A 20,169-nucleotide genomic window follows, 5' to 3' on the forward strand; every position below is an offset into this window, starting at 1 on the left:
GCTGTAGGTCATATTGCAAAGCCTCCTGTTATTAAGGCTTCTCACTCAGACTTGAAGTGCTACATATTATGGCAACATATTTCAAACTTTCAGGTGTTCGGGAGCTAAGGAAGATATTTTTAAGGAATCATTTCAAAAAAGTATGGAGGCAAGCTGGACCTTCCTGGGTAAACAAAGCTGTTGCTTTTTGTCCTGTGCTCCTTCATCTTCTGCATGTCCTCCCAAGACCAGCTCCTCCATTTACATCCTGTTCCTTTGTTCTGGTGGAGAACAGCAGACTATGAGGATGAACTCTAACCCACTAGTGACTCTGGCCTCAGGCTTCTTATTTCTTACATTATTCAGAGTGAGGCACATTCCCATTTCTGGGACCTAGTCTCCTACAATATGAATTGTTCTGATCAGCACCACAAAAACAATTTAATGCAATGACCTTTTAAGTTAATTACCTTCAGGACAAATAAAAGAGATAATCAGTTACTTCTGTTTGTAAAAAGAGCCTACAATTATTTCCAAGTTTACTATTTCATTCATATATGCATCCTTCATATTACTGTATCTTTAGATTAAGCTCAGGGCCACAGACATTATTTAAGTAATTCTAAATTGCACCATGAATTAATAGGCTTCCCAAGGTTTTCTTCCATGCCTAAGAACCTATAGACCTTTACCTGAGTAAAAATTAAACCTATGACCTTATAAAATAAGCCCAAACCAAAATAAAACAAATCCAAAAGACTCCAAAGAACCAAACAAAACTTCATTAACATAAAAAATAAACATAAAACAAATTTACATATTGTGCTGGATTTGTGGTGGACAAAGGCACAAAAAAACCTTTGAACTCTAACAGTACTGAGGGCTACTGTACATTATTGGGTTAGGATAAGCAACATTCATTTGATGGAAAGCAGAAGGTTCTGATAAAAATGTACACTGACAGTGGCGAGGTTAAACCTAGATATTGATCAGCTTTAAACAGGGTGCAAAATACAATCAATAAGGAACAGAGCAGAGCATGGACATAGAAGATGAATCTCTGATTCACAGTTGTAAACAAGGCCAACAGTCAGGAAGCTACAGAACCTAACAAGGGGAAAAATTTTTACAGCACATTTCTACAGTGTGCCAAGCTTTTCCCCCCAAATTATCTAACATACAAGATAGTTATAAAATCTACAGGTATAGATTTTATAGATATTTTATTACTATTTTTAAAACTTTTTTTTTTTTTTGCTATAAAACCCTCACAATAACCTTAAGGTGGCATAATTATTATCCCCATTTTACTACCAAGGAAATGGCAGTTTACATGACATCTGAGCTGAAGCTCAAAGACCATAGTATGTGAAGAAGACTGGATTTGAACCCAGGACAATTTCACTTCACTACTCATATTTTTTCCCGTTTACTACTCTATTTCCCATAAGCCTAATTTACAGTTGCTATTAAAGCTGACCTGATCTTTTTGACTTGATCTTCTAAAGCCTAAATCTGGATTTACATAATAGATGGTGCCCTGGGCTGGCTGTAGAGCTTCCTTTCTGGGGGAAAAAGCTTCACTCAATTGGTTTTATGTCTAACTAACCAGCGTGTTAGTTAGTTAATCTAACTAACCAGCGTGTTAATTAATCTTGGGATTAACAGTATGGAAATTCACAGAGTGAACTATAAAACTGCAGAGAAATTTGTCTCACAGAATAGAAATGTAACAGCTACTGTTAAAATTTGGACTGTAAACTGAATTATCAACATGTTCACCAAGGTCTCATTAAGAACTCTTAAACACCATTTTAAAACATCTTTTGTGCTGAATATTCATTTTTCAAAGTACCAAAACATATCATTTGGCACATTAACATTTCCTAAAGAAATTTACTACACCTTTATACTTAACATGTAAGTCAGACTGAACCACTCTGAGCTGACAGAATGTGCTACATTCTCTCAGCTCCAGGCCTGGCGTAACTTTTTCCTCTGCCTGGAACACTTCCTCTCCAAAACATCTCCTACTACCCAAATTTGAATTAGGTGACTCCCAAAGCTCCAAAACACAGTATTGCATTTTCCTTCTATCATGACACCGATGCTGTTATATGACCATTGCTTACTTATTTTTCTGTATTCTCTACCAGTCTTTAAGATCTGTAAGGGGAAGAATTTGGTGCATCTTGGTCAGGGTCGTATTCCAAGCTAATCAGCATAGTGCCTAGCACCCAACAAATGTTTGATGAATGAATGAAAATAAGAGCAGAAGTCCTGACATGGAAACAATCTGCTGATTCATAGAAATAGCCCACACAGCAATTTTCTGATTCCAAGTATATTACTAATTGTTTCATTAGTGTGTGAACTAGAGAGCCTGATTAGGATAACCTAAGTTCATTAGTAAATTTTTAAAATTTATTTGTAGGCTTAAAGTAACCAAAAGTATATTGTTTGCATACAATTTACTCTATAACAAACACAGCTGTGCAAATCCATATTTTTATAAGGATCTGTTGTTGAATAAGGACAAATTCTCTTTACTGTATTACAATATCTTAACACATCCAATTCTGATTATGGATTAAATGGTGCCAACTGAACAACCTTAGAAACATTGTTCAGTAAATTGAGTTTGTCCTGGATGATTTAGAACCTTAACTGCAAATGTACTAGAGAAATACGGTAATACTTCTTGAGGACTAGTTAGTCTTAGAATAAATCATTCAGTAGTGTTTAATAAAAAGCCCTCAAAATAACTCACTGAAACAGAATATTGTCATCACTCAATAACTGCTGGAAAATAAGGTAAACATGGTATAACTAAGTTTTTGTTTATGAAAACATTCAGAAACATTCTATTTTTCACAAAAGAGGTTTATATCCTAGAGCTCTTTTTAAACCAAGTTAAAAACAAATTTTAACTTTATTCTTTGGCTATTAATTATACCTAATAAATGAGTCACTGATATCAATTCACAATAAATTTATTTTACATAAAAGAAAAAGCTTGCCATTAATGAAAAATCCAGTAGAAAACAGTTCTTCTGCTTTAATTTGGGGTTCAAAAGTAGAAGGTACGTATTAGTGAAACCTCAGTAGAAAGAGAATTTTGTAACAAAACATTCTTGGCATGAAAGCTCTAACGTAACTTTTGTAATAAAATATTTACCATGCAATTTTATTGGCAGAAAGGCCAGTTTCTGATGGTTGGTATTTTCTTTTCAGTTTCTTAAGACATTAACATGAAAGATACTTAAACCTGCTTTATTAAGAGTTAATTATATATAAATATGGTATCTTTCCATAGTCCACCTATTTAATTGAGCAGTTCTAAGTAGGTAATTGGCACCCTGCCCTTCTGGTTTCCCCTTTCACCCATCAGCCAGTCTGAATCCATTCCAACGACACTGAAAACAGTGATTACCTACAAAATAAAACATTTCCAGTTATTAACTACATTAATAAATAAATACACAAAAACTAATCAGATTTAATTTGTTTAAATTGTAAATTATTCACTATAAAAATTTAAATATTACCATAAACAAACACCATTATCACATCATAAAAATTATCAATGTGAAAGATAAAGGGTTTTATCAGAGGCAGTTTTAGAAATCTATTTAGCAGTTAAAAGCTTTAAATAGTTCTGTGATGTTCTATTTTGTTAAAAAATAGTAGTTAAAAATTTATAAAATATTAATACAATCATCTGCAATCTATGAAAACATTCATAATAAACGATTTCTAAATAAGTAATAATGTATTTGCATTTTGTTATACTGGAAGGTTAAGTCAATCTATGATACAGTTTTCTTTTTATATCCACATTACTCACCTCATCTGCCAGAAGTGATAATTCAGTACTGTTTGCAGCATCATAATCATACAGAACCCTGGCCCTCCGGCTGCCACCGCACTCCTTCAGGTCAGTGAGGTTGGAAGGAGAGGTGATTACTAGGCTACTTGTTGAAGTCAAGGCAGAGGAACAAATCACATTCGATGAAGCAGACGGTACAGGTGCCACAGCAGTCTGGTTGTTGTTAGAGTGATAATTGGATGGAAAACTGTTGAAAAGAAAATTGCCAATTATGTATACAGGACCAAAGTTTCTGTTATCACCACTTGGTGGCAGTATTTACCTTCTACCAACCTCCACAGGCTAAAGATTTAAAAGATGTTAACATTTTATTGATAAAGTGTGCTATTTACCCCTCTTGGATCAATTACATTAGAGAAAATGCAGATTATTTTTAAATATAAAATCCTTGAAAGTCTGTTTCAAAGTCATCTTTACAAGTATAAACTTTAAATTATTTTTCTCCAGAAAAATGATTCATAATACTTCAATTTTCTACTGTATGTTTTATTAACCTTTTCCTTCATGAATTTTTAAATTAAAAAAAAACAAAAAAACAGATGAAAAACTTACCTAAATGTCAGATACTATCACAGATTAAAGTTTTCAAGTTAATTCTTTGAGAAATATTTGACTAACAACTCTTTTTCATAAAATAGATTTTCACATTTTCCTGTTCATTCGAATATTTACTGAGTATCTCCTTGTCCAGCATCACTAGAACAAGCTGAGATATAAAGATGAAACAATACCATTCTTTTATGGATTGTAGACAGGTGAAGGGATAGACATTCAAATAATATGTATGACTAATAACATAATGAAGACTCAACGGAAGAATAGGGCAGATATCACAAATTAGTGAAATCTTTTTATCAATGTGCTTACAAATACTTTAAAGATAATTAGAATTTTCAGTTTATTTTAAGCTTACTGTTGCTTCACAATACTAAACAGAAAAAAACGTAACATGGCTGGCCTATAGTCATTCTAATCCAACCACTTCTAAGGTTGAAAATGATCCTATTAAAATTCATTGTTGTTGTTCAGTTGCTAAGTTGTGTCCGACTCTTTGGGAGCCCCATGAACTGCAGCATGCCAGGCGTCCCTGTCCTTCACTATCTCCCTGAAAGTGAAAGTGAAATCGTTCGGTTGTGTCCGACTCTTTGCGACCCCATGGACTGCAGCCTACCAGACTCCTTGTTCCATGAGATTTTCCAGGCAAGAATACTAGAGTGGGTTGCCATTTCCTTCTCCATCACTATCTCCCTGAGTTTGCTCAAACTCACGTCCATGATGTGAGTTTGATCACATCATGTGAGTCAGTGATGCCATCCAACAACCTCATCTTCTGTTGCCCCCTTCTCCTCTTGCCCTCAATCTTTCCCAGCATCAGGGTCTTTTCAAATGAGTTGGCTCTTTGCATCAGGTGGCCAAAGTACTGGAGCTTCAGCTTCAGTATCAGTCCTTCCAATGAATATTCAGGGTTGATTTCCTTCAGGAGTAGTCTAGTTGGCTCTTTGCATCAGGTGGCCAAAGTACTGGAGCTTCAGCTTCAGCATCAGTCCTTCCAATGAATATTCAGGGTTGATTTCCTTCAGGAGTAGTCTCGTTTGAGCTCCTTGCTGTCCAAGGGACTCTAAAGAGCCTTTTCCAACACCACAGTTTAAAAGCATCAATTCCTCAGTGCTCAGCCTTCTTTATGGTCCAACTCTCACATCCATACATTACTATTAGAAACAGCACAGATTTGACTATAAGGACTTTTGTCAGCAAAGTGATGTCTGTGCTTTTTAATACACTATCTAGGTTTGTTATAGCTTTTCTTCCAAGGAGCAAGCATCTTTTAATTTTGTGGCTGCAGTCACCATCCACATTGATTTTGGAGCCCAAGAATATGAAATCTGACAGTTTCTACTTTTTCCTCATCTATTTGCCATGAACTGATAAGACTAGGTGCCATGATCTTCATTTTTTGAAAGTTGAGTTGTAAGCCAGCTTTTTCACACTCCTCTTTCACTTTAATCAAGAGGCTCTTTAGCTTCTCTTTACTTTCTGCCATTAAAGTGGTATCACTAGTTAAAATATAAAATGCTTCATCGGTAAAGGTAGGTGAAATTAAACTCTTCATAAAATACAGTTTTCTTCTTTATGACTCCTGTGCCATCTGGAAATCAGTCAGCAAAATTTTCTTTATCCTTAACCTCTTCTCTAAACCTTCCTTTCACTTCCTGATGCTTGTGTTTATCTCCCACACTCCATGTATCATTAAGCCTAGAGGTGGAAGCTGTAGGAGCTGCATGCTCATTTCCATTCCTATACTCTTCTCCCTCACCAAGATTACTCCTACCAAACTTCTGAATTTCACATTATTCAACTATCAACTACCTCTTGTTGCAATCATCTACAGGTGTCTTATTTTTTTTTTCCTTTTATCTCTAAATTTTAGTTTCTGGCTCACTGCCAGTATATCTTAATTCTTGGTGATTCTAAGAATTATTTGAATAATCCTTAGACTGTTCAAATAATTGTTAATCTAATTATTTAAACACTTTGGCTTATTAGATTCATGGACTATTCTCTCCTACTGATTCTGTGCCTGACCCTACTTCAGCTATCCATTACCAATGCCTCATCTAGACTTTATCAATTCCAAAAACTATAACTCTTATAATAATCATATTTCCCAACATTCCATTCTCTGACCATCATCTTTTTCCCTAGTACTCTCATTTCAACAAGCCTATCTCAGATTCCAAGCTGGAATCAAGATTGCTGGGAGAAATATCAATAACCTCAGATATTCAAATACCACCACCCTTATGGCAGAAAGTAAAGAACTAAAGAGCCTTTTGATGAAAGTGAAAAAAGGAGAGAGAAAAAGTTGGCTTGAGCTCAACATTCAGAAAACTAAGATCATGGCATCCAGTCCCATCACTTCATGGCAAATAGATGGAAACAGGGGAAACAGTGGAAACAGTGGCTGACTTTATTTTTGAGGGCTCCAACATCACTGCAGATGGTGACTGCAGCCATGAAATTAAAAGACACTTACTCTTTGGAAGGAAAGTTATGACCAACCTAGACAGCATGTTAAAAAGCAGAGACATTACTTTGTCAACAAAGGTCCGTCTAGTCAAGGCTATGGTTTTTCCAATAGTCATGAATGGATGTGAGAGTTGGACTATAAAGAAAGCTGAGCGCCGAAGAATTGATGCTTTTGAACTGTGGTATTGGAGAAGTCTCTTGAGAGTCCCTTGGACTGCAAGGAGATCCAACCAGTCCATCCTAAAGGAAATCAGTCCTGAGCGTTCACTGGAAGGACTGATGTTGAAACTGAAACTCCAATACCTTGGCCACCTGACACGAAGAGCTGACTCATCTGAAAGACCTTGATGCTGGGAAAGATTGAAGGCGGGAGGAGAAGGGGACGACAGAGGATGAGATGACTGGATGGCATCACCGACTTGATGGACATGAGTTTGGTAAACTCCTGGAGTTGGAGATGGACAGGAAGGCCTGGTGTGCTGTAGTCCATGGGGTTGCAAAGAGTCGGACACGACTGAGTGACTGAACTGAACTGAACTGATCTCGGATCTATAGTCCTACCATAGACCTACCATCTATTGTCCTACCAGCATGCCATTTGTGTCCAAGGTAAATTATCAGAATCACCCCCCTTGCACATATCTTCAAATCCCATGTCCTTTACTTCATACTGCTCATTTGGTAAAGATCTCCCTAATTATCTATTCAGTATCCATGTATCTAAGACATGAAAAAACATAAAATCATAGACATGAAAAAATACAAAATCATAGTCTAGTCTCACACTCAGTGAGTTAAGTAGGAACAAGTGGGTCCACAATGCTGCCTGGCAACTACACTACATTTCTCTAAAATCTATCCACTTAACATTCTCCTGATTACTTTTCATGCCCCTTTATCCATCTGCAAAATTTCAGCAATTCTCCCTTAACCTTTATAATCAGCTTATGAATTGCTTCCTTTTTATCTAAGAGGAGAAAAAAACAATCAGGAAACTTCCATGCTTTTGGTCATCTTTCCTCCTACTACAGATGAGCTATATCTATGCCCCTAAGATTATTTTAAGGTTAATTTTTCCACCTGTGTATAAAATTGCCTCTCAAGGATATCACACTACCGATTCTTCCCTTTCTTTTCAATATTGCATTTTCTCCATTTACTGTATCATTCTTATCAGATTATAATCGTGCTTTTATTTCTCCTATCTTAAAAAAACAAGACAAAAATGGGCTAGACTCTACTTCCTCCTCTGGCTAGTGCTTCACTTCCCTATTCCTCTTTACAGAACTCCTTGAAAGACTTATCTAAACTTAATGTCAAGTTTCTCTCCTTCCATTGACAAACAAGCTTTTGCCCACACTGTTCCATTAAAGCTACTCGTCCAGGTCAGCAATGACTTCAATGTTCTAAATCCAAAGGTCTACTAACAGCCCTCTTTTCACTTGATCTATCTAGAGATTACAGTGAAACACTCCTCTCACCTTTTACAGCTTAATCCAAGGCCACACACGTGGTTTACATCTTACCTCACTGCTCATTCCTTACCATTCTCCTTAGCTTGTTCCTTGGCTCTTTGTTGGAGTACCTCAGGGCTCAGTCCCTGGTCTTTTTTTCTCTCTCTACTCATCCTGTGCTGTGCCAAAATCCTCCAGACTTTATCTCCAAGTAAAGGTCAAAGTCCACAAAGAGTGGTTTCCAAAGCCTAGCTCCCTGTTTCCTTGATTAATCTTCAGCTAAACTCTCTTTTGTTACCTGAACATACAGCTATGTTCCTGGTTCTGAGTTTTTTGTACCTCCTCTCCTGGAGCATCTCTAAGATGCCCGTGTGCTTTATTTCCTTACATCTTTCAAATGTGTCTTCCCTGACTATGTAAATCTCTACTTCCCTACTATATTTTTCTCCAGTGCATTTATCGCCTTCTAATATACTATGTAATTGATAAAATGTATTGATTTTCTACTCCCCTCTACCCCTAAACAGAATGTAGGTTCCATGAGGGCAGGAATATGATCTATTTTGTTTATACTCTATCCTTGACGTCTAGAATAGTGCTTTTAAAAATTACAAGCAGATGTTTCTCTGATGGGTAAAAGGGTTCTAATGATGAACTAATTTCTAATTCAAGTTTCACTCTGAAGTTAAGGATACATTTCCGAGCATCTATTCCTCAGTGAATGCAGCCTATATATACATTTTTGGAGGAAAAAAAAAAAAGATATGCTCTCTCCACACAGATGTGTTTGTATATCTAGACAGGATTTTTAAAATGTTTTACCATGGTATTTTACTTTCAAACTTACCAGTATAATTAACCTTTGTTTACCCACTGAGTTCTACTGATGTTAATTTTGGGGAATTAATGTAAAAAGAAAAACAATAAAACACCAAACAGAAAAACCCCGAAAGACCATCTTTACCTTCTAAGAACTTTTACTGCTAAATTAAAAAAAAAAAAAAAAACTCTAGACCTCCTGCCACTGTAGCTCAATAAGTAAACTTTCCCACTATTAAAAATAAAATATATTTACTAATCTTATAACCAGTTCTTCTGATTCCTTATCTGTATGTGGATAATAATAGTACCTATCTCAGAGCATCAATGACTAGATTTTGTCTGAATGGATGAGTTCCAAGCATTTGAATGGCTTTAAGGAGAATGCAAGGATGAATGATTTTAACAGCAACCCCTATGCTGCACTGCTAGAACATCAGGACAATATGAACAGGAAGTACTAATCTCCTTGGGCTTAAAATTGGTTTTGTGGAAGTGACTAATTTTGTTCTATGCCTAGTTTTGAAGGATTAATATGCAGAAAGGAAAACCAAAGTGATGAAGGTTTTTAATATTTTCTCCTTATTCCTTCTCTTGATGTTCCTCTTTCAAATGTTACATATCACTCCCCTGCTTTCATGGTTCCTCATTATATAAATCTCAAACTCCTCATTACTTAAGGGGCATTCATAAAATGACACTGCTTCATTATTCTAGCCTCATCTCAGTTCAGTCACTCAGTTGTGTCCGACTCTGTGATGCCACAGACTGCAGCGTGCCAAGCTTCCCTGTCCATTACCAACTCCAGGAGTTTACTCAAGCTCATGTCCATCGAGTTGGTGATGCTAGCCATCCATCTCATCCTCTGTCGTCCCCTTCTCCTCCTGCCCTCAATCTTTCCCAGCATCAGGGTCTTTTCAAATGAGTCAGTTCTTCTCATCAGGTGGCCAAAGTTTTGGAGTTTCAGCTTCAGCATCAGTCCTTCTAATGACTATATAGGACTGATTTCCTTTAGCATTGACTGGTTGGATCTCCTTGCAGTCCAAGGGACTCTCAAGAGACTTCTCCAATACCACAGTTCAAAAGCATCAATTCTTAGGTGCTCAGCTTCCTTTTTAGTCCAACTCTCACATCCATACATGACTACTGGAAAAACCACAGCTTTGACTAGACAGACTTTTGTTGACAAAGTAATGTCTCTGCTTTTTAATATGCTGTCTAGGTTGGTCATAGCTTTTCTTCCAAGGAGAAAGTGTCTTTTAATTTCATGGTTGCAGTCACCAGTATCACCTTTTAGGATTTGAAATAGCTCAACTGGAATTCCATCACCTCCACTAGCTTTGCTCGTAGTGATGCTTCCGAAGGCCCACTTGACCTCACATTCCAGGATGCCTGGCTCTAGGTGAGTGATCACACCATTGTGGTTATCTGGGTCATGAAGATCTTTTTTGTATAGTTCTTCTGTGTATTCTTGCCACCTGTTCTTAATATCTTCTGCTTCTGTTAGGTCCATACCATTTCTGTCCTTTACTGTGCCCATCTTTGCATGAAATGTTCCCTTGGTACTGCTTATTTCCTTCAAGAGACCTCTAGTCTTTCCAATTCTATTGTTTTCCTCTATTTCTTTGCACTGATCATGGAGGAAGGCTTTCTGATCTCTCCTTGCTTTTCTCTGGAACTCTGCATTCCAATGGGTATATCTTTTCTTTTCTCCTTTGCTTTTCTCTTTTCTTTTCATAGCTATTTGTAAGGCCTCTTCAGGCAGCCATATGGCTTATTTACATTTCTTTTTCTTGGGGATGGTCTTATCCCTGTCTCCTGTACAATGTCACGAACCTCTGTCCATAGTTCTTCAGGCACTCTATCAGAGCTAGTCCCTTGAATCTAATTCTCACTTCCACTGTATAATCATAAGGGATTTGATTTAGGTCATACCTGAATGGTCTAGTGGTTTTCCTACTTTCTTCAATTTAAGTCTGAATTTGGCAATAAGGAACTCATGATCTGAGCCATAGTCAGCTCCTAGTCTTGTTTTTACCGACTGTACAAAGCTTCTCCATCTTCTGCGGCAAATAATATAATCAATCTGATTTCGATACTGACCATCCGGTGATGTCCATTGTTCGAAGAGAGTATTTGCTATGACCAGTGCATTCTCTTGGCAAAACTCTTGTTAGCCTTTGCCCTGCTTCATTTTGTACCCCGAGGACAAATTTGTCTGTTACTCCTGGAATCTCTTGACTTCCTACTTTTGCATTTATTTCAGTCCCTTATAATGAAAAGGACATCTTTTGGGGGTGTTAGTTCTAAAAGGTCTTGTAGATCTTCATAGAACCATTCAACTTCAGCTTCTTCAGCATTACTGATGGGGCACAGACTTGGATTACTGTGATACTGAGTGGTTTGCCTTTGAAACGAACAGAGATCATTCTGTCGTTTTTGAGATTGCATCCAAGTACTGCATTTCAGACTCTCTTGTTGACTATGAGGGCTACGCCATTTCTTCTAAGGATTTCTTACCCAGAATAGTGGATATAATGGTCATCTCAGTTAAATTCACTCATTCCAGTCCATTTTAGTTCACAGATTCCTAAAATGTCAGTGTTCACTCTTGCCAGCTCCTGTCTGACCACGTCTAATTTACCTTGATTCATGGACCTAACATTCCAGGTTCTTGTGTGATACTGTTCTTTACAGCACCAGATGTTACTTCCATCACCAGTCACATCTACAACTGGGTGGTGTTTTTGGTTTGGCTCCTTCTCCTCATTCTTTTTGGAGTAATTTTTCCACTGTTCTCCAAACCACTCCAGTATTTTTGCCTGGAAAATCCCACGGATGGAGGAACCTGGTAGGCTACAGTCCATGGGTCACAAAGAGTCGGACACGACTGAGCAACTTCACTTTCACTTTCAATGACCTGGGGAGTTCATCTTTCAGTGTCCTATCTTTTTGCCTTTTCACACTGTTCATGGGGTTCTCAAGGCAAGAATACTGAAGTGGTTTGCCATTTCCTTCTTCAGTGGACCATGTTTTGTCAGCCTCATCTACCACCCCATTTTTTTTTTAAGGCTTCTTGATTTTATTACTCAAAAAAGCTTCATTTTAAAATTTAACTTTCTGACTCTGTGCTTTCAACACTTTCATAATGATTTTCTGCTCAATAAGGACAGTGTGCTTGATCCTGTCATGGACACATATAGCATACAGGGAACCACCATAAGCCCAGCTGATAGATTTCTTCATTTTAGACAAACCTGATAAGAACTTTAGGTCACAGTGAATTCCTCGAAGTTGGCCTGGGTATATTCCACATGTAAATTCTGCTGCTTTCCCAATCTTCTTAGTATAAAGATAATTCTATTACCAGGGATTTGGGACAGCCTGGTTTTGTTAGAGGCGGTATTGTAGGACAGCCTACAATGGTATGTCAAATGCTAGACCATTCTCAGTGCCTCTTGATAACTGTCCCTGGAAGAGCTCCTGTCCCATTTTTAACTTGAACACTGTGATCCAACCACAATGAACTACTGTCAGTTCCCTGAGCTTGCCACACACTTTCCTCTGGCTCTTCCATATACATATTCCCCCTTTGCCTAGAACATTCTTCCCTGCCCTTTTCTTCATCTAGATTATTCCTATTAAAATACTTTTATCTGTGAATCTTTGCTAGACTCACTTGAGTCACAGTTAGATGTCCCTTACAGTAATCTGAACTTCTCTGTCTTTCTACTTTTCACATGGCTTGTCCACCTGTAGCCTGTACTTCTACCTAGACTTCGTTTGTTGTGACAGCAGAGAAGATGTCTGTCCTGAATGCCATTTTATTTTCAGTGTCACCTTATAATGACACCTTATAATGTGAGTTCCATAAACATAAGCAATTTTGCTTGTTTTGTTTGCTGATATAATTCTAGAGTACAGAACAGTGCTTGGATATGACAGGTGTTCCATAAATGTTTAATAAATGACTGGGCTATGTGCTTTACATATGTGCTATAAAGAATAATACCACACTCAATGATATCAATGTGTGTGAAGTCTTATAGAACACTCTAAAAACTTTTCTTTTTAAATGGTGAACAAGTAATGAAATATAAATTAGTTTATCTCTAAGGGCAACTAAAAGTCAATAATTTTATTTTCCTCAACTACCTCTAAAGGTATACAAGAGAAAAGGGAACTTCAAATGCTTTTAAGCTCTCTTTACATAGCAATAAAAAGGTATTCCTCTTCTCATCCCTGTTAACATTCTTCTGTACCAAGAGTTCAAAATGTTTTTATTTCAGAAGTGTGATAATCACTTTCCTTAAAAAAAAATAAAATCTGATTTTAAGTAAGCTAATAAAAGCCTTTAATACTATTTTCACCTCTATTATTAGTTCAAATGAAAAAAAAATCCAAATTTCCTCTTATCAGCAGTTTTATGTATGAAAAGGAAATTACCACCTTCCCAGTTGTTTTTGAAGGTCTAACATGTACTGGTAACATTGTGCGTAGTAAGTCATCTGGGCTTCTACAAAGTCATTCAGACAGCGAAGGTGATGGGCCTGTAAAGGAAAGTTACAGTCACTTCTTAGCTCTATAATCTACAAGTGGCAAATGCTAAGGGGAGACAAAGTACAATACTGTACTCAGGGTGAATCATCAGTATCTAGCATTTTACTACAATATATAATAACAAACTATTTAGCCAAAAAAAAATAAAACAAACAAAAAACAAATGGATTTGATGGTGAGAAACTAGGTGATGAGGTGTAAAAAAAATTTTAAATGTTTCTTCATATATCTTGAAAAATGCTACTATTTAAGTATCTTGATAAGTGACTGAAAAGGAAGTTCAGTTTCTACTTCAAGAATTTCCCTAAGACTATCAAAGCCTTCTGTTCCAAATGAATTTCCAAGGAATGAACACTCACGTGTGTACTGCTGATTCCCTCCAGCAGAAGTCTGGTAATCTCTGCCTGACGATCAAATTCACTTTGAGTTATTCTTAATTCCTGTTCAGACTTAAATTGTAACACAGTTTTAGAATCTCATTAGAGGACTTAGTCCATGCTATGCACATTCATTTAGACAGTTAAAAATTCCCCAAACAAACCTCAAAGTCTGGCAATTCCCTGATTCTACTTTGTACCTAAACTGGTACCTGGTTTCTAGACCTTATTTCTTCTATATTACTTAATCTAGATAGAATTGAATCCTTCCTTACTGGTACTTAACTCAAAAGAATCAATGTCAAAGGTTAATGACATAAACATAAAAGCCTAGGAAAACTATGGGACAGTCAATATATTTTCTAGTATAAACTTTGGTAAATTTTAATGTTTTATGAAACCTTACGATTACCAGTTTACATGTGTGCTGCTGCTGCTGCTAAGTCGTGTCAGTCGTGTGCAACGCCATAGACAGCAGCCTACCAGGCTCCGCCGTCCCTGGGATTCTCCAGGCAAGAACACTGGAGTGGGTTGCCATTTCCTTCTCCAATGCATGAAACTGAAAAGTGAAAGTGAAGTCGCTCAGTCATGACCCCATGGACTGCAGCCCACCAGGCTCCTCCGTCCATGGGATTTTCCAGGCAAGAGTACCGGAGTGGGGTGCCATTGCCTTCTCCGAGTTTACATGTATAAAATATTTCAAAAAATTCTCAGTTATTACTATAGTTACTTTACTTTGAAATATAGGTTTCATTCTCAAATGAAAAAACTTTAGAATGAAGCGAGGATTTTAACTTCTTTTGTTATCAAGCATATACTTGATTCTAGGGACATAGTTCTAAAGTTCCTTCAAAGGATTCTTTGTCCCACATAAATGTCTTTTACAGTTTTCTTTCCAAACTTTGCATAAAATATGTTTTAAGCAGAAATACTATCTATAAGATATGCTAGGATTTTTTTGCAACTTATGAGTGATCTTTAATCAATGGTGTGCTAGTAACTGGCTTTTTACTGGGGGAGGGGGGTGCATGGGAAGCGACAGGGAGGGAGGGGAAATTCTCTAATGTGCTGAGTTTCAATGGTAGAAATACTTCCACCACAGTTGATATCAAGCTACCAAGATGAAGTCAGTGACCTCAGAGCTAGAAAGAGATGTGTACAACAGCACACCATTACCAGCTTTAACTATCCAATATAGGTTTGAAAGTGAAAGTGAAGTTGCTCAGTTGCTCAGTTGTGTCCGACTCTTTGTGACCCCATGGACTGTAGCCTACCAGGCTCCTCTGTCCATGGGATTTTCCAGGCAATAGTACTGGAGTGGATTGCCATTTCCTTCTCCAGGGGATCTTCCCGACCCAGGGATTGAACCTGGGTCTCCTGCATTGTAGACAGACACTTTACCGTCTGAGCCACCAGGAAAGAGAAACCCAAGTAAGACGGTAGGTGTTCCAAGAGGGCATCAGAGGGCAGACACACTGAAACCATAATCACAGGAAACTAGTCAATCTAATCACACTAGGACCACAGCCTTGTCTAACTCAATGAAACTAAGCCATGCCCTGTGCGACCACCCAAGATGGGCAGGTCATGGTGGAGACGTCTGACAGAATGTGGTCCACTTGAGAAGGGAATGGCAAACCATTTCAGTATTCTTGCCTTGAGAACCCCATGAACAGTATGAAAAGGCAACATGATAGGATACTGAAAGAGGAACTCCCCAAGTCAGTAGGTGCCCAATATGCTACTGGAGATCAGTGGAGAAATAACTCCAGAAAGAATGAAGGGATGGAGCCAAAGCAAAAACAATACCCAGTTGTGGATGTGACTGATGATAGAAGCAAGGTCCGATGCTGTAAAGAGCAATATTGCATAGGAACCTGGAATGTTAGGTCCGTGAATCAAGGCAAATTGGATGTGGTCAAACAGGAGATGGCAAGAGTGAACGTCGACATTCTAGGAATCAGCGAACAGAAATGGACTGGAATGGGTGAATTTAACTCAGATGACCATTATATCTACTACTGCGGGCAGAAATCCCTTAGAGGAAATGGAGTGGCCATCATGGTCAACAAGAGAGTCCAAAATGCAGTACTTGGATGCAATCTCAAAAACGACAGAATGATCTCTGTTTGTTTCCAAGGCAAACCATTCAGTATCACAGTAATCCAAGTCTATGCCCCAACCAGTAACACTGAATAAGCTGAAGTTGAACGGTTCTATGAAGACCTACAAGACCTTTTAGAACTAACACCCCAAAAAGATGTCCTTTTCATTATAGGGGACTGGAATGCAAAAGTAGGAAGTCAAGAAACACCTGGAATAATAGACAAATTTGGCCTTGGAATATGGAATGAAGCAGGGAAAAGGCTAATAGAATTTTGCCAAGAGAACGCACTGGTCATAGCAAACACCCTCTTCCAACAACACAAGAGATGACTCTACACATGGACATCACCAGATGGTCAACACCAAAATCAGATTGCTTATATTCTTTGCAGCCAAAGATGGAGAAGCTCTATACAGTCAGCAAAAACAAGACCGGGAGCTGACTGTGGCTCAGATCATGAACTCCTTATGGCCAAATTCAGACTTAAATTGAAGAAAGTAGGGAAAACCACTAGACCATTCAGGTTATCACCTAAATCAAATCCCTTATGATTATACAGTGGAAGTGAGAAATAGATTTCAGGGACTAGATCTGATAGATAGAGTGCCTGATGAACTATGGAATGAGGTTTGTGACACTGTACAGGAGACAGGATCAAGACCATCCCCATGGAAAAGAAATGCAAAAAAGCAAAATGGCTGTCTGAGGAGGCATTACAAATAGCTGTGAAAAGAGAAGCGAAAAGCAAAGGAGAAAAGGAAAGATATAAGCATCTGAATGCAGAGTTCCAAAGAATAGCAAGAAGAGATAAGAAAGCCTTCCTCAGCAATCAATGCAAAGAAATAGAGGAAAACAACAGAATGGGAAAGACTAGAGATCTCTTCAAGAAAATTAGAGATACCAAGGGAACATTTCATGCAAAGATGGGCTTGATAAAGGACAGAAATGGTATGGACCTAACAGAAGCAGAAGATATTAAGAAGAGGTGGCAAGAAAACACAGAAGAACTGTACAAAAAAGATCTTCACGACCAAGATAATCACGATGGTATGATCACTCACCTAGAGCCAGACATTCTGGAATGTGAAGTCAAGTGGGCCTTAGAAAGCATTACTATGAACAAAGCTAGTGGAGGTGATGGAATTCCAGTTGAGCTCTTTCAAATCCTGAAAGATGATGCTGTGAAAGTGCTGCACTCAATATGCCAGCAAATTTGGAAAACTCAGCAGTGGCCACAGGACTGGGAAAGGTCAGTTTTCATTCCAATCCCAAAGAAAGCCAATGCCAAAGACTGCTCAAACTACCGCACAACTGCACTCATCTCCCACGCTAGTAAAGTAATGCTCAAAATTCTCCAAGCCAGGCTTCAGCAGTACTTGAACCGTGAACTTCCAGATGTTCAAGCTGGTTTTAGAAAAGGCAGAGGAAAAAGAGATCAAATTGCCAACATCCGATGGATCATGGAAAAAGCAAGAGAGTTCCAGAAAAACATCTATTTCTGCTTTATTGACTATGCCAAAGCCTTTGACTGTGTGGATCACAATAAACTGTGGAAAATTCTGAAAGAGATGGGAATACCAGACCATCAGACCTGTCTCTTGAGAAACCTATATGCAGTCAGGAAGCAACAGTTAGAACTGGACATGGAACAACAGACTGGTTCCAAATAGGAAAAGGAGTACGTCAAGGCTGTATATTGTCATCCTGCTTATTTAACTTCTATGCAGAGTACATCATGAGAAACGCTGGACTGGAAGAAGCACAAGCTGGAATCAAGATTGCCGGGAGAAATATCAATAACCTCAGATATGCAGATGACACCACCCTTATGTCAGAAAGTGAGGAGGAACTAAAAAGCCTCTTGATGAAAGTGAAAGAGGAGAGTGAAAAAGTTGGCTTAAAGCTCAACATTCAGAAAACGAAGATCATGGCATCTGGTCCCATGACTTCATGGGAAATATATGGGGAAACAGTGGAAACAGTGTCAGACTTTATTTTTGGGGGCTCCAAAACACTGCAGATGGTGCTGCAGCCATGAAAAGACGCTTACTCCTTGGAAGAAAAGTTATGACCAATCTAGACAGCATATTCAAAAGCAGAGACATTATATTGCCAACAAAGGTCCATCTAGTCAAGGCTATGGTTTTTCCAGTAGTCACGTATGGATGTGAGAGTTGGACTGTGAAGAAGGCTGAGCGCCGAAGAATTGATGCTTTTGGACTTTGGTGTTGGAGAAGACTCTTGAGAGTCCCTTGGACTGCAAGGAGATCCAACCAGTCCATTCTAGAGGAGATCAGTCCTGGGTGTTCTTTGGAAGGAATGATGCTGAGGCTGAAACTCCAGTACTTTGGCCACCTCATGCGAAGAGCTGACTCATTGGAAAAGACTCTGATGCTGTGAGCGATTGGGAGCAGGAGGAGAAGGGGACAACAGAGGATGAGATGGCTGGATAGCATCACTGACTGGATGGATGTGAGTCTGAGTGAACTCCGGGAGATGGTAATGGACAGGGAGGCCTGGCATGCTGCAATTCATGGGGTCGCAAAAAGTTGGACACGACTGAGCGACTGAACTGAACTGATTGGTTTAGTGCTGGGACAAAATAAGTCACTTAAAAAAATAAAATTTAAAAACAGTAAGTACTGGTAAATAAATATCCTCACAAATCTTTAGTCAGAGTTGGTCGGTAATGAGAGTGAAGAGGAAAAAATAAAATCTTATAGATCATTCAAAATAGTTAGCTTATTCCCCATGGGGAATTAGCACTGGTGATAATATCATTATAATATTTTCTACTACCTCTCCAGGATAAATTGCTTACCCCCCCTAACCAAATAATTACAGTATTTTCCAAGACTGTAGTAAGGATAAAAATAAGGTGCGAATTCTTTCCCTTTCACACCCTCTCCTTTACCCTCTTTGGTGGCAATATTTAACCCAGTCAACAAGGAAGTAGCTGCAAAAGAGATATCAGTTGCTGCAATCATTCTTATCCCATTGCCAAAAGACATGGCAGAGAGGACTAAGACTTGACCACTAGAGGAGACTTATGGAAATAAGCTTGAAGTATTCAGTAAGTTGAGTTAAAATTAAATTTACTTGACCAAAACCAGAATACATGGTACTTTGATAACAGGGCTGAAGTAATAAGCTTCCAGTATGTAGCAGAAAAATGTCACAGGGGAATAAAAAAGTCAATGTTCTTCCTAAAAGAAGTGTTAAGGAAAACCAATTACTTCAGTGTTACATTTGCACCATTTACTTTTCTACTTGGTCGAGAGGTTTTGACATATAGATTCAAAGCAAACAAAAAAATAAATGTACTTCAGAAATAAATGAGGCTTATTCCACATAGGTTTGACTGTGAAAGTACAATCTGACAGCCTTTAGTAGAAATGGCAGGAAAGTCTACTCAATGGTAATGTTTCTGTACAAGGTGTAAGTAAGTAAGCTAGGTAGCAGATTAAAAGTGATTAGGAAGCTTGAGTCTGAAATGGAAATGATGTTTTAAAGCTAAAAACTACTGAATAAAAACTATGAAATGATCTTAGTAAGGACAAAGAATCAGTCTATGTTTTAACAAAATTTAATTATTTGTGAATAAAGCACCATATTATAAAGCCTAGGAAGTCATTCTTCTGTACAATCTACACTTTATATTTTAGAAAAGGTAAATGACAGGAAGGAAACAAATCGTGTTTCTTGAACAAGTTGCTGTGTATGTTTGGGGTAGCTGCAAACAGTCTAATGTCCCAAACCATCTCTACTTCTGACAAATGTTAATTGATTATAATAATTAATTGGAGAGGCTGAGGTAAGTGAAATTAAGTTCAGCACAAACAATTTACTTAGGAAGAAAATAATCCATATTAAAAGACACAGAAAAAGGGTTTAGACAAAGACAATGAGTTGAGAGTTTTTATTCTGTCCTCCGGAGGATCTCATTCTCCAACTTAA

At 37.9% G+C, this 20,169-nt stretch overlaps 1 protein-coding gene and 1 pseudogene across 1 annotated transcript in view; both read right to left on the reverse strand.

Annotated features, from left to right (window-relative positions):
* Window positions 1-739: 739 nt before the first annotated feature.
* SH3GLB1 (SH3 domain containing GRB2 like, endophilin B1) overlaps window positions 740-20,169 on the reverse strand; it is a 46,640-nt gene continuing 27,210 nt past the window's right edge. Inside the window, exons 6-9 of the mRNA XM_005888426.3 lie at window positions 14,088-14,177; window positions 13,618-13,718; window positions 3,827-4,055; window positions 740-3,412 (exon numbers count right to left, since the gene is read on the reverse strand). Of these exons, the coding sequence (XP_005888488.1) occupies window positions 3,305-3,412; window positions 3,827-4,055; window positions 13,618-13,718; window positions 14,088-14,177 (528 nt within the window). The 3' untranslated portion in view covers window positions 740-3,304. The remainder of the gene's footprint in view (window positions 3,413-3,826; window positions 4,056-13,617; window positions 13,719-14,087; window positions 14,178-20,169) is intronic.
* LOC106701280 (large ribosomal subunit protein eL34-like) lies at window positions 4,064-12,614 on the reverse strand (annotated as a pseudogene).

Source organism: Bos mutus, chromosome 3 (genome assembly GCF_027580195.1).
Source record: "Bos mutus isolate GX-2022 chromosome 3, NWIPB_WYAK_1.1, whole genome shotgun sequence".
Classification (NCBI taxonomy): Eukaryota; Metazoa; Chordata; class Mammalia; order Artiodactyla; family Bovidae; genus Bos; species Bos mutus.